The sequence below is a fragment of the Coregonus lavaretus genome (assembly GCF_964263955.1).
Source record: "Coregonus lavaretus genome assembly, chromosome: 24".
NCBI classification, from domain to species: Eukaryota; Metazoa; Chordata; class Actinopteri; order Salmoniformes; family Salmonidae; genus Coregonus; species Coregonus lavaretus.
The window spans coordinates 34,110,270-34,125,757 of NC_140011.1; the positions used below are offsets into that span (position 1 = coordinate 34,110,270).

Sequence of the window (15,488 nt, forward strand, 5' to 3'; positions counted from 1 at the left end):
GAGAGAAGAGAAGGAGGGGAGAGAAGAGGGGAGGGGAGGAGGAGAGGAGAGAAGGAGGGCAGAGAAGGGGAGGGGAGGGGAGGAGGATAGGGGAGAGAAGGAGGGGAGAGAAGAGGAGGAGGAGGGGAGAGGAGAGGAGGGGAGGGGGGGAGAGAAGAGGAGGAGGAGGAGAGGAGGAGGGAGGTCTGAGGCTGTAGCTGCTACTGAAGGGACATAATGCACGATGAGAGATTATTTTCAACCAGTAAATAGAGAAATAGAATCTGTCAGTGTTTTTAATGTGGAAAAGACTTTCCAGGAGGTTCTAAAACAGATATTTAGTTGACGTTAAGCTCAACCATGTGAATAAGTAAACGGCAAGATACTTTGGGGAGACACCATTCTTTTTTTCAAAATCTTGTTTATTAAATTTAGAAAACACCATTTTGTTAACGGTTTCATAGCAACAGCAGGAAAGAACTGAAACTGAAAGAGGGAGAGAGAGGGGGTGTGGGCCGACCCCTGAGTTCAAAACCATCTCTGTGTGGAGCTCAGCTGCCCCTATCCAACTGCTCTGGGGGTCAACCGGCCCTAACCTGGCACAGACTAAGAGAGTCAGTATGGTAACCAACAGCATGGTTTTTACCCGGTAAAACGTCTAAAGAAAAAGGACATAATAAAACTCCAAAGACATCAGGTAGAAAAGTTGAATTGCAAAGTCACTCTTCAAGTCAAGGTATTTCCTGCCAAAATATACCGAATATGTAACATTAACATGTAATTAGGTTGCCAAACCATATTGGTATGCGGATTTCATCACTGGGGTGGGGTGGGGGGGGGTTCTGCACAGCTTTGGGGGAGGACAGGGGGGTTTAGGGATGCAGTACAGATGTAGTCCAAAGAAGAAGTGCAAACAATGTCTATAGGGTGTGGGGGGTTGTGGGTTGTGGGGGTGTGAGAGGAGCGGGGTGGGCTCCCCCCCCTGTTCTTCAAGGTGCTGAGAGGGGTGACTCTCTGGAGGGGGAGCCCATCAAGTCCTCTGGAGGAAACACGGTCAGTGTGCAGGCTCGGATCCCACCCAGCGACTCAGGCAGGTCAAACACTTTGTGCCACTCGTCCTTCTCCGGGTCGTACTTCTGCACTATCTCCACCATACAGCGGTTGTTCCACGAGTAGCCTCCCACCACGTAAATCTTGTTCTCGAAGACGGCCACACCCACGTCGCTCTGGCCCCGCAGCATGGCGGCGATGGGCGTCCACAGGTCCAGGGCCGGGGAGTAGTACTCACAGCTTAACACGTCATCATAGTCGCTGGTGCCCCGGAAGTGATTCCCCCCGATGACGTAGAGGCGGTCGCCCACCGTGCACATACAGTGCAGGCCACGCACCGTGGTCATGGGCGCTTTCTGAGTCCATTTGTCTGCGTCTGGGTCAAAGCACATCAGCTCTTTCTGAAACGTGTCGTGAGTGATTCCCCCTGTAACACAGAACAAAACCATATTAAATAAGTCCCATGACATTGATTTCCTGGGGTTGAAAACAGCCCTGGGGTCTAATCAAAAGCATTTAACGGACTGAACCAATTGAACTGTACCTAATAGTAACTTTATCCTGGCCTCAACCTAGACCTACATTCAGCCCTGCCACGTTGGGTTGCCACGTTGGGTTGCCACGTTGGGTAGCATGGTGGGCAGGGTTGGCCTTGAACAGCTCCTGTCCTGTCAGTCACATGGCCAGACCACAGCACTGTGACTGGCCTTGCAGAGCATGTAATCCTGAACCCCCAGTTCACTTTACTCCACCCAACCCCCGACCTCCTCAGAAACATCTGGCTGCTCTCCCCAGCAACACACGCAATTAGCCCCACGCTTAGCAGCATTAACACACACGGCACACATTTTCTCAGCCACACTCACCTGCAATAAAATATTTTGACACAAATAGAAGCATCAGAAATTCCTAACACTTTAATACAGTGCATGTGTACCAAGGTTATAGTTGTGATTTTCTATTCGTTTCTGTTTGATAAAAACATTTATATTACATTTTCATATTATTTAGTTTTAGTTGTATTGATAGGGACAGAGAGTAGTCTATGCGTGGGAGGCTAGGAGCCATTTATGTGTTGTAGGTCTAGTGTTTGTGTCACGCCCTGTCTCAGGGGACTCTTATTTGTTGAGTCAGGGTGTGCATATTCCTTGTTGTGCTTTTTCTATGTTGTCGATCTAGCATGTGTGGATCTATGTTGGCCGGTGTGGTTCCCAATCAGAGGCAGCTGTCGCTCGTTGTCTCTGATTGGGGACCATACTTAGGCAGCCTATTGGCACTGTCTAGTTGTGGGATCTTGTTCCGGTTAAGGTTTGTTGTATCTACCTTGGACTTCACGTTTCGTTTGTTGTTTTGTCGTTGTGGATAAGTTAATAAACATGTACGCATATCACGCTGCGCCTTGGTCTGACCCGTCCTTCAACGAACGTGACAGTTAGTTTTTTGGGGATGTCACTTCATGCCACTGGGGGGCAGTAATAAGGATTGTCATAGGTTTAGTTAGGTTTAAATTATAAATCAATCTTAGGCCGCGTTCCAGAGCATAGATGTTGCTGACGCCTGACAGATCTTTCAACACCTGGATAGGTATTTTACAATCAGTCAGTCGATGACACAGTCGATGACCTGGCACGCAATTGGTTGATGAATGCAATGTCTGAGCAGGGGAACGCAACCATTGTCTGCTCATTGCCCCCGCTCCGTGGAAGGGGGTGCGCCAGAGCAAAACATCTCACTGGAAAATGTTTCTGGTCAGGGCCACTCTGGTCTGCTTATCGCCCCCGCCCCGACTATCGCACCGCCCTCTGCAGGGACAATACGTAGACCAGAGTGGACCCGCCCCGATCAGAAATGAGGGGGTGTCTCGCTTTCTCTACTGTCTTTGCCTCTGATTCTTCCCTGTTGTTAGCTAGTGATAGCAAATATGATCTATTATATTGAAAAGATGTTCAAGTAACCGCTCTAACAATGAAAATACATGTCCTCAAAGATGGAAGGCAGGCGGGCGGAGACGAGATCAGTTGGGACCATTCTAGCCAATGAGAGGGCAGATCGGTGTGTGAACACCAGGTACAGAAGTTGCAGATTGCCATATGAATCCACTTATATCGTTACATTTGTAACAACCTAAACATTACTCTATTTGATCAAATAAGCCTCACGTAACTTGACAATCTCATAGACCTCCATGCAAAAAGGTCTGTTTATGTCGTGGGGACAGATTTTGGGTGGAGGTAATCCTTTCGTGTCGCATCTTCCTCTCTGGTGATAGCTAGTGATAGTGATACACAAGCTAGACTTATTTGAAACATTACCATTTACTGGCAGCATTTACCCGCCAGAATCAGAAGCTGGAAAACCCCATTTGGAAAAAAAAAGCTTGAAAACCCCATTTGATTAAAAATAAAAATACAACTGAACATCATTTATAATGTTTTTGTATTCTATTTTAGTTAGTTTTGCAGCCAAAGATAATAGTTTCAGTATAGTTGTAAAAATATTTTAATTATTTTATTTTAGTTTTAGTTTACTATAATAACGTTGGCGTGTACACATACACACATAGGCACTGTAGTAGTGGAAACAAAGGAATAGAAGGGACACAAAGCTGAGGGAAAGTGGGGAGGGGGAAAAAACAGGACATGTCTATAGGGAAGGCTGAAAATAAAGAGGCACACAATCCCAGCATGCATCTGGGTGGGAGTCAGGCAGGCAGGCAGCCCCTCCCTCCTTGTGCTATGAAGAGTGGCTGGGAGCATACTCAGCGAAGTGAAGATCTGCAGTGCATGCTGAATGGAGCCCCAATCCATCCACTGCTGCCCAATGATCTCTCTCGCTTTCTTTACCTCTTTCTTTCTCTCCCTCTCTTCCTCCCAGACTCATTAATCTATACAGACCTATTTTTAATCAGTGGCCCTGACTGATCAGAAGTCTAACACCAGCCTCCTCCTCGACCATTAGAGCAAACACTTAGATAGCCAGAGTTCGATCCATTCTCCTTACTCAAGTGTGTGTGTGTGTGTGTGTGTGTGTGTGTGTGTGTGTGTGTGTGTGTGTGTGTGTGTGTGTGTGTGTGTGTGTGTGTGTGAGCGTGCGTGCGTGCGTGCGTCATTAAAATAATCTCTTTGAGACAAGAAAGACATATCAAACCCACTGATAGAACAGCAGCTTGATATGGGCTGTGGTTCTTTTGTATGTTGGGCTGCAGCTCACTGCCCAAGGTAAGTAGCATCTTACATTTACATTTTAGTCATTTAGCAGACGCTCTTATCCAGAGCGACTTACAGTTAGTGAATGCATACATTTTCATACTGGCCCCCCGTGGGAAACCATGCTCTACCAACTGAGCTACAGGGGACTACGGCCAGTAACTGATGTCACTGGCCAACAACCTTCAGGGCTTCTAATGGCTGAAGGATAGCTCTATTGCAGATACACATTTGTACAGCAAATGTAGAGAGGATAGATTTTGTTTCTAACATTTTTTACAAAAGAATCTCAGAGATGCAATGTTCAGTTTCTTTGTTACCATTTATCATTACTATTAATTACAGCCTTTAATTAAGGAATGTGTATCATCGCAGTTTAAAGACGATAGTAGCTTTCATTTAAAACAAAGGCAAAAGTGTTGGCATAAAAGACAATTGCAAGCATTTTTAGATTATTTAAAATACAATCTTTTCCATCTTGAAGACAGTATAAATCAAATCAAATTTTATTTGCCACATGCGGCGAATACAACAGGTGTAGACATTTCCGTGAAATGCTTACTTACAGCCCTTAACCAACAATGCAATTATTTCTTAATAAAAAGTAAAATAAAACAACAAAAAAGTGTTGAGAAAAAAAGAGCAGAAGTAAAATAAAATAACAGTAGGGAGGCTATATACAGAGGGGTACCGGTGCAGAGTCAATGTGCAGGGGCACCGGCTAGTTGAGGTAATATGTACACGTGGGTAGAGTTAAAGTGACTATGCATAAATAATTAACAGAGTAGCAGCAGCGTAAAAAGATGGGGTGAGGGTGGGGGGGCAGTGCAAATAGTCTGGGTAGCCATGATTAGCTGTTCAGGAGTCTTATGGCTTGGGGGTAGAAGCTGTTGAGAAGCCTTTTGGACCTAGACTTGGCGCTCCGGTACCACTTGCCGTGCGGTAGTAGAGAGAAAAGTCTATGACTAGGGTGGCTAGTTGAGGGAGAGGTTGTTATCCTGGCACCACACGGCCAGGTCTCTGACCTCCCAATAGGTTGTCTCATCGTTGTCGTTGATCAGGCCTACCACTGTTGTGTCGTCGGCAAACTTAATGATGGTGTTGGAGTCGTGCCTGGCCATGCAGTCATGGGTGAACAGGGAGTACAGGAGGGGACTGAGCACGCACCCCTGAGGGGCCCCTGTGTTGAGGATCAGTGTGGCAGATGTGTTGTTACCTACCCTTACCACCTGGGGGCGGCCCGTCAGGAAGTCCAGGATCCAGTTGCAGAGGGAGGTGTCTAGGGTTTCTGGGATAATGGTGTTGATGTGAGCCATGACCAGCCTTTCAAAGCACTTCATGGCTACAGACGTCAGTGCTACGGGTCAGTAGTCATTTAGGCAGGTTATCTTAGTGTCCTTGGGCACGGGAACTATGGTGGTCTGCTTGAAACATGTTGGTATTACAGACTCAGTCAGGGACATGTTGAAAATGTCAGTGAAGACACTTGCCAGTTGGTCAGCACATGCTCGGTGTACACGTCCTGGTAATCCGTCTTTCAAGCCCTGCCACATCCGACGAGCGTCAGAGCCGGTGTAGTACGATTCAATCTTAGTCCTGTGCGGATGTTGCCTGTAATCCATGGCTTCTGGTTGGGGTATGTACATACGGGGGGGGGGGGGGGACGTCATCAATGCACTTATTGATGAAGCCAGTGACTGATGTGGTGTACTCCTCAATACTCTCCGAAGAATCCCGGAACATGTTCCAGTCTGTGCTAGCAAAACAGTCTTGTAGCTTAGCATCTGCATCATCTGACCAATTTTTTATTAACCGAGTCACTGGTGCTTCCTGCTTTAGTTTTTGCTTATAAGCAGGAATCAGGAGGATAGAGTTATGGTCAGATTTGCCAAATGGAGGGCGAGGGAGAGCTTTGTATACGTCTCTGTGTGCCTCTGGATGAGCGCTGCCTCTGGATGAGCGTTTTCCTGTTTAGTTATGGCCTTATACAGCTCATTGAGTGCAATCTTAATGCCAGCATTGGTTTGTGGTGGTAAATAGACAGCTATGAAAAATAAACTTTTGGTAAATAGTGTGGTCTACAGCTTATCATAAGATACTCTACCTCAGGCGAGCAAAACCTCAAGACTTCCTTAGTATTAGATTTTGTGCACCAGCTGTTGTACAAATATACACAGACCGCCACCCCTTGTCTTACCGGAGTCAGCCGTTCTATCCTGCCGATGTAGCGTATAGCCCGCTAGCTGTATGTTGTCCATGTCGTCGTTCAGCCACGACTCGGTGAAACATAAGATATTACAGTTTTTTATGTCCCGTGGGTAGGATAACCGTAATCTTAGGTCATCTAATTTATTTTCCAATGATTGAAGATTGGCTAATAGGATTGATGGAAGAGGCAGTTTACTCGCTTGCCGTCGGATCCTTACGAGGCACCCCACCTACGTCCACGATATCTCAGTCTCTTTCTCCTGCGAATGACGGGGATTTGGGCCTTGTCGGGTGTCTGTAGGATATCCTTCGCGTCCGACTCGTTGAAGAAAAAATCTTTGTCCAATACGAGGTGATTAATTGCTGTCCTGATATCCAGAAGCTCTTTTTGGTTATAAGAGACGATGGCAGAAACATTATGTACAGAATAAATGACAAATAACGCGAAAAAACACACATAATAGTACAATTGGTTAGAGGGCTGTAAAACGGCTGTAAAACGGCAGCCATCTTCTCAGGCGCCATCTCTACCTTTCAGAGACACTTATAGGCACCTTAGCTCATTGGTTGAAGTGGCCTCTAGATAATATCTCACCATGATTGCTGTTTCCTGGCACATTTATCTAATTATTTGTGGAGATAAAATTGTGCCAGTGCTTTAACCCGTCGTAAAAATGTATGACCTGCTTGGAGGAAGCACAGTGCTTGCACAAATGAGACCCAAAGAACAGAGGCGGGGAACACAGAGGAGAGACACAAAACCATAGGGTCAACAAGTTCAAAAAATAGATAGAGAGGATGGGCGGATGTGAGCTCCATTGTTACCCACGGAAGAGCTAGCCCTGGTTTATAAACATGCCGACCGACCGGCAGCTTAAGGAGGCAGTTGGTTTAAACCAGAGAGATATACTGTAGAGCAGCTCAAATTTCAATAGAATAAAATCCTATTAAAATAAACCCCTCTTTACAGATCAACACACAGACCAAGAGGAAAATAAAATGCATTTCTTGAGATCATAATCATGATTTTTAAAACTTTTTTTTTTAAATATGCGAATCAGCGGTCACTGCACTCCAGGTTGAAGTAAAGGTGCCTCCTCCCCAGTGCTTTACAGTAGGAGTTTTGTTGTGTGACTGTAGTGGTAGTGTAAAGCCGTGCTGGCTAGGGGTCTAAGCCCCACCCTGGGAGTGAGAGCAGAGCTGTGATGACCTATGGCTTGACTCAGCGTGTCAGCTCCATTCACCTGACAGGATGCCTTTAGACAGCACAGCCACCGCCCTGCACCCCCACGTGGGTCACCTTGCACAGTGAGGTCGTGACCCCTGAGATACGGGGTGCGCTCCCGGACAGAGACACTGGCAAAAAATGACTCAACAACACCTGACTACCATCACTAGTGAGAGGTTATGAAATGCAGGCTGTCATAAAATCTCAGCTCTGCATGCTGCCAGTGACCTTGGAGGAATGAAGCTTGCCTTAGTGCTTGATGGGAGCTTGTTTAATTATTATGCTCTACAGTACAGACATCTATCTGGTAAGGTGGAGATATTTAGGCCTAACCATTGCTCAGTTCCTCCAGGCAGTCTACTGTAACTGTAGTGAGGTACATTTACATTTACGTCATTTAGCAGATGCTCTTATCCAGAGCGACTTACAAATTGGTGCATTCAACTTATGATAGCCAGTGGGACAAACACTATTTTTTTTAATGAGGGGGTTGGGGGGGGTGGGTAGAAGGATTACTTTTATACTATTCCAGGTATTCCTTAAAGAGGTAGGGTTTCAAGTGTCTCCGGAAGGTGGTCAGTGACTCCGCTGTCCTGGCGTCGTGGGGGAGCTTGTTCCACCATTGGGGTGCCAGTGCAGCGAATAGCTTTGACTGGGCTGTGCGGGAACTGTGCTTCCGTAGAGGTAGGGGGGCTAGCAGGCCAGAGGTGGATGAACGTAGTGCCCTCGTTTGGGTGTAGGGTCTGATCAGAGCCTGAAGGTAAGGAGGTGCCGTTCCCCTCACAGCTCCGTAGGCAAGCACCATGGTCTTGTAGTAGATGCGAGCCTCAACTGGAAGCCAGTGGAGTGTGCGGAGGAGCGGGGTGACATGAGAGAACTTGGGAAGGTTGAACACCAGACGGGCTGCAGCGTTCTGGATAAATTGTAGGGGTTTAATGGCACAGGCAGGGAGCCCAGCCAACAGCGAGTTGCAGTAATCCAGATGGGAGATGACAAGTGCCTGGATTAGGACCTGTGCCGCTTTCTGTGTAAGGTAGGGTCGTACTCTGCGAATGTTGTAGAGCATGAACCTGCAGGATCGGGTCACCGCTTTGATGTTAGCGGTATATCTGCAGTGAGATCAGGATGACACTAAGATATGCTCATTCACGGGGAGGGAAGTTGACTTTCTGGTGTATTAATAGTTCAAACACCATGACCGTTACCCCTTCCGTTTCCTCTCAGTAGAGGAACCCAGAGGTGCCAGTCGGACCATAAGCCAACCAGAGACAGAAACACATAGAGCAGAGTGTCCCAAACTCGGTTTGCTAGGGCAAAAACCAAAACGTGCACCCCTGACAGTAAGCCCCATCAGCTGGGAAGCAAAAATTCCAAATTTAGAGCCACCAGGCCCATGTTGTTACTCTACTGGATGCTGGAGGCTCAGGCTGGAGCAGAGCAGGTGAGGTGCCACTGGGTGAGGGAGGGTTATGGTGTTAGTGGTAGGTGGCTGGGTTACACTTATATGAACACTTGTGCCCAGAGGCCGGGGGAGATCAACATAGCCTTGCCTGTGTGTTGGAGCTCTATGGTTCTGCACCTCCTACACAGTCATCAACCTGTCCCTCCCATTTCTCTCACTCATCTATCCTTCCCTCTCTTTCGCTCTGTACAGCATCACTTTGCGTTAGTCACACATTGTGAAACTGTGGCTCATCTCTCCTTAAGGCAGGATTTTCAATCCTATGAAGTAAACAAGCACAGGGCTGACTCCTACAGAGAGACAGGGGATTAGTAGCACCAAAGTCTATGACAACCACACAATCATTATCCCCCCGAAAACGTCACAGTAGGGCTGTGGCGGTCATGACATTTTGTCAGCCGGTGATTGACCAGCAAATAACTGCTGGTCTCATGGTAATTGACCGTTAATTAACATTAACATGTTTACCATCTCCTGGCTTCCACACACAGCCTACAAGCCACTGATGCAGACCTTTGAAACATCTACATTCTAAAAAGTCTAAAGAAACATGAGATGAAGAAAATGTAGTCTATTTCAGAAGAACAGAATAGCATACTCTGAGTTGTCCTTATGTTAGGTCCTGATCTGGCTATGCCATATGGCTGTGGGCTATACTAGTTCATTTAGCAGACAAGATTTGCTTAGAATTCTGTGGCATTATTTTATAGTATGAAGAACACAATTGAACATAGCTGAATAAAATAGAAAGGGTATTTTCTCCAAACGATTTCCGTGGGAGTGCGCACATGCAGATATTCTGTGTTGAGTGGTTAACAAAGAAACAGGTCCTCCTATATGCTTACTTTAGAGTTATTTATGCAACTTTAGTTGTGATAAAATGTTGGGCTATATGTTTTGATTTTTAATACATTCTAAGGCTGCATGATGCAACTCTAATGATGATTTGAAAAAAGTAGCATGAAAGGCATGAGCTCTGCTTTGTTTCTTGTGCAGGCTGCCCACACTTCATCAGTCTCTCATTCACAATTTGACAAGCACTTGATAATATTCTCACCAGGCCTCGAATTTCCCAGCGGCACCCCACTTGTGTGGCCGTGATAACCCCTAAAAAAAAGACATGCTTTGACCAAAGTGGCCGTTGTGCCTTTGGCCTGAATATAATAATTATAATTCCCTTCTCCCGGCTGCCAATCGCCGTGCATTGAAGCACCTCTCACTCACATGGCTGTCAGAGATCTCAATTATTATTAGCCAATGCCCTCACTTGATCAGGTCCTTCTCTCAGCTCCGAAGTAGGCTACAAGTGAAGACAGCTCATCGGGGACGCGCATCGTTCTTATCGAATTCCGAGGCGTATATTGAAGATGTTAGAAGAACTGTCCACATTTACTTTTCGTCAGCCAACAAGATGAGTAGGCCTAACGAACAGCAAAAGCACTAGCCTCTGTCAATCTGCTATCCCACATAGTACAAAAGTGAACCTATTCTATTGATCAACTTGTCCTTCTGTGCGATAAATAAATATTCCAAACATACTCTGGGACAGTTGTGGGATGTGATAGATCCCAAATTAATACAAACACTTGCATCAAACATTTTTTTTAAAGCAATGAGGTTGATGCAACAGATCAGAACGTTTAGCTTAAAATGCAGTAGGCTATAAGCGTGAATGTTCCTAAATGCAATCAATTAGCGGGAAAACACCATTTTCAAAAGTGACCGCAAATGCTATTATGCATGTAATGCTTTATTATAAAGGTGCATTTTTATAGTGAAAATTATGGCTGTCTATGTATGCCAGTTAGGCTCTACACTGGTTGTAAAGCAGATTAATCTGCATAATTTTAAGAAGTTATTTGGCCACTGGATACAAACCTTATCAAAACATATAGGGCTAGGCTACATGAGGTGTGCGACTATGATTTGAAAAAGTTGCACACAAAAAAGGCATGTGCTGTTTCTGGCCTTAATGCACACACTGGGCATCATTCACAAGTGATATTACATCATTCACAAGTAATAATATTGTCACCCACAACACTATTCTTAATTTAATCTTGTCTTTACATATACTAAATAATATACAGTGGGGGAAAAAAGTATTTAGTCAGCCACCAATTGTGCAAGTTCTCCCACTTAAAAAGATGAGAGAGGCCTGTAATTTTCATCATAGGTACACGTCAACTATGACAGACAAATTGAGAAAAAAAATTCCTAAAAATCACATTGTAGGATTTCTTATGAATTTATTTGCAAATTATGGTGGAAAATAAGTATTTGGTCACCTACAAACAAGCAAGATTTCTGGCTCTCACAGACCTGTAACTTCTTCTTTAAGAGGCTCCTCTGTCCTCCACTCGTTACCTGTATTAATGGCACCTGTTTGAACTTGTTATCAGTATAAAAGACACCAGTCCACAACCTCAAACAGTCACACTCCAAACTCCACTATGGCCAAGACCAAAGAGCTGTCAAAGGACACCAGAAACAAAATTGTAGACCTGCACCAGGCTGGGAAGACTGAATCTGCAATAGGTAAGCAGCTTGGTTTGAAGAAATCAACTGTGGGAGCAATTATTAGGAAATGGAAGACATACAAGACCACTGATAATCTCCCTCGATCTGGGGCTCCACGCAAGATCTCACCCCGTGGGGTCAAAATGATCACAAGAACGGTGAGCAAAAATCCCAGAACCACACGGGGGGACCTAGTGAATGACCTGCAGAGAGCTGGGACCAAAGTAACAAAGCCTACCATCAGTAACACACTACGCCGCCAGGGACTCAAATCCTGCAGTGGCAGACGTGTCCCCCTGCTTAAGCCAGTAAATGTCCAGGCCCGTCTGAAGTTTGCTAGAGTGCATTTGGATGATCCAGAAGAGGATTGGGAGAATGTCATATGGTCAGATGAAACCAAAATAGAACTTTTTGGTAAAAACTCAACTCGTCGTGTTTGGAGGACAAAGAATGCTGAGTTGCATCCAAAGAACACCATACCTACTGTGAAGCATGGGGGTGGAAACATCATGCTTTGGGGCTGTTTTTCTGCAAAGGGACCAGGACGACTGATCCGTGTAAAGGAAAGAATGAATGGGGCCATGTATCGTGAGATTTTGAGTGAAAACCTCCTTCCATCAGCAAGGGCATTGAAGATGAAACGTGGCTGGGTCTTTCAGCATGACAATGATCCCAAACACACCGCCCGGGCAACGAAGGAGTGGCTTCGTAAGAAGCATTTCAAGGTCCTGGAGTGGCCTAGCCAATCTCCAGATCTCAACCCCATAGAAAATCTTTGGAGGGAGTTGAAAGTCTGTGTTGCCCAGCGACAGCCCCAAAACATAATTGCTCTAGAGGAGATCTGCATGGAGGAATGGGCCAAAATACCAGCAACAGTGTGTGAAAACCTTGTGAAGACTTACAGAAAACGTTTGACCTGTGTCATTGCCAACAAAGGGTATATAACAAAGTATTGAGAAACTTTTGTTATTGACCAAATACTTATTTTCCACCATAATTTGCAAATAAATTCATTAAAAATCCTACAATGTGATTTTCTGGATTTTTTTTCCTCATTTTGTCTGTCATAGTTGACGTGTACCTATGATGAAAATTACAGGCCTCTCTCATCTTTTTAAGTGGGAGAACTTGCACAATTGGTGGCTGACTAAATACTTTTTTTCCCCCACTGTATGTGTGAAAATAGTTTTGATTTAGAATGGATCATTATCATGCACCTGTCTTGGAACAGGGGGAGGGGGAAAAAATACATGTCATCTATGCACTTAAATAGCGAATGGAGAATGCTTTTCCCGTGGTTCATTTTCATGCCAGCCAGGTAGGCTATACTCCTGTTGTAAAGCGAAGCAATGTGCTTAATATTAAGAAAGTTGAGAAATAAATATAGTAAGCCTATAGAAAGCTGATGGAATCCTCCTCTTTTTTAATAGAGGCCATCAAAACTATGTTGTTTTTTCACGCAATTGCATAGTCTATATAAATGTTGCGCAACATGAACTCATGGGCTCTCATGAAGTGTTTGATTTAAATGTTCCATTACATTTGCATTGATGCCAGAGTGATTAGAGGGACAATAGAGTGCTGAGTACCAGGCAGTTAGCAAGTTTGGTAGGCTACTAATAACCATTAGCAGCATCAGAGAGCAGTTTTGGAGAAGCCTAGTTACCGTGACTAAACAGTCACGTGACCGCCGGTGTGGCGATAATACGGTCACCATAACAACCCTAGTACCACGTACCGCTAGCAGCATTTTAGCCAAATACTGTCTAGTCTGTGTTTTATAAATGTGCAATAAGTATAAAACAATTATATAAGGAATTGGCAACTTGTTCTCATTCTGAGAAACAAGGTAGGCCACTTGATTTCAACATCTGAACAAAGTGGACAGGCTAGCATGCTGATGAAACAGTTGGAGACAGAAGGGTGTGTTCATAACAATTCAACTGTTCTACCTTGTTAGCAAGCAAATACATCCAAGTTGGCTAAACTTGAAATATAAAGATTAGCTGGCAACTCACTAGCACATGGGCTTGTGCTTGAGAGATTGTTTATGAGACCTGTGTTAATTTTCTATAGCCTAATGCCTGCTACAAGAAGTTAGTCATTATAAGTGAATGTGCATTATGCATGGTTCTGGTAAAAATTGTAACAAAAAGGGAATTTTCATAGACAGACTTGAAAGCCAGATCAGTGATTATTGCAAAAAAGCACATTAAACTATTTTGATAAAATTATAAAATTATTAGTGGGTCTTATGGTTGTGGAAGGCTTATATTTAGCCTAGGTATAATTTCCCAAGCCCTGAATTCATTAGATTATTGCTGACTGTCTGTGAATTTGACCTTTAATTGTACAACAAAGCTTATTTAGAGAAAACATTAAAATCTAGATATATATTGTGAAATCGGCCATAAATAATAAAAAAATTAAATAGAGATATGCTTTTTAGGCCATATCGCCCAGTCCTATATCACATGCTGCTCCATCTTATGGCTAACGTGTGACTGAAACGATTAGGACGTGTGACTGTCAAACTTGTGAGGCTTTAGTCACCCACAGAAAACCCACACATCTATCTTGTAGCATGCCAGTCACTCTCTCAAACAGAGCACTGCCATCTGATACAGTCAGTGGCTCTAAAACACAAGTACAGTCAAATACGAAAAGAGCCTCCCCTCCACCAAACCCTGGAGCTAATAGGACTAAACTGCATCAGCAACTTGATTTGGAGCCAAGTACGTACCTGAAATATACATGTAACCACCGTACACCGTCCCTGCATGGCCGTAGTGTGGCTCGTTCATTTTAGCGACGTACGTCCACTCGTTTGTCCTGGGGTTGTAGCACTCCACCGTGGCTGCATGGGGAAGAAAAACAACAACAGAGTATTAGAGGGGAAAGTAGTTCAAGAGAAAACTAAGGAGAACAAACATAGCTGCAAATGCGGCCTTGGAGGGTCAGTGTGGGAGCTGCTGAACCAGGGACCTAAATACAAAGCAGAGATCCCCCCACCAACCACCACTCCACTCCCCAGCCCCTTCATTGCAGTGACTCTAGTCTACACAGAGAGACTAGGGAGGGTGTATCCACTCCCCATTACATAATTAGGGCCTACTCTGTACCACTCCACTTGAAGGCTCTTATCATAATTCAGTAGCGTATAGGCTAGCCTGGGATGTTCTCTTCACGCCACTCTGTCTGGAGCCTCTCAATTAGGCAGTGATTTGTCAGGTTAGAAAATGATTTGTCCAATCAAGTTTCCAGACAGAGGGCAAAGCTGATTTCTCAAGCTGGCTGGCACCCAGGCAGAGGAGTCTCCATATGGCAGTTGAAGCAGAAAGGATATTATCATGCAGCCTATAGGCGTAGCTGGGTTGGTGGGTGACGAGGTCTTAGACACCACCTGACTGTCCAGGTGATCAGGTCAAACACTCAATCCTCCTTTGTCTTTGCCCTGGCTAGGGCTGTGACAGTCATGGAATTTTGGATGACGGTTATTGGTCAAGCAAAACTTGCACCCCTTGGGTCCCCAAGACTGAGTTTGGGAAACGCTGGGCTAATCCCTGGGACCTACCTATAGGGTTTAACCCAGGCCCAGATACAAAGAGCTCTGGCTACAGTTTTGATACAGAAGTCCCAGTGGACCAAATGGATGGTCTCCAATTCAGAGCATCACTACATCACGTTTTCATCATTATCTCACTAAGTAAGCCAGTATTCACTTCACCGATATTTCCTGTGAGAACTTGTCAAAAGGGGAAGCAGCCTAGGCCTAATTAAACATTAACAGTCCAAATCATTCGAAGAAGAATAAATATCTTTAACGAACTTTACT

At 44.8% G+C, this 15,488-nt stretch overlaps 1 protein-coding gene across 3 annotated transcripts in view; it reads right to left on the reverse strand.

Moving 5' to 3' along the window:
• Positions 1-390: 390 nt before the first annotated feature.
• Positions 391-15,488, reverse strand: part of LOC311100175 (kelch-like protein 13) — a 67,649-nt gene continuing 52,551 nt past the window's right edge. For all 3 annotated transcript variants that reach the window (XM_084140980.1, XM_084140979.1, XM_084140978.1), the window contains 2 exons: positions 14,397-14,510; positions 391-1,456 (listed from right to left, as the gene is read on the reverse strand). In XM_084140980.1, the coding sequence (XP_083997106.1) occupies positions 969-1,456; positions 14,397-14,510 (602 nt within the window). In that variant the 3' untranslated portion in view covers positions 391-968. The remainder of the gene's footprint in view (positions 1,457-14,396; positions 14,511-15,488) is intronic.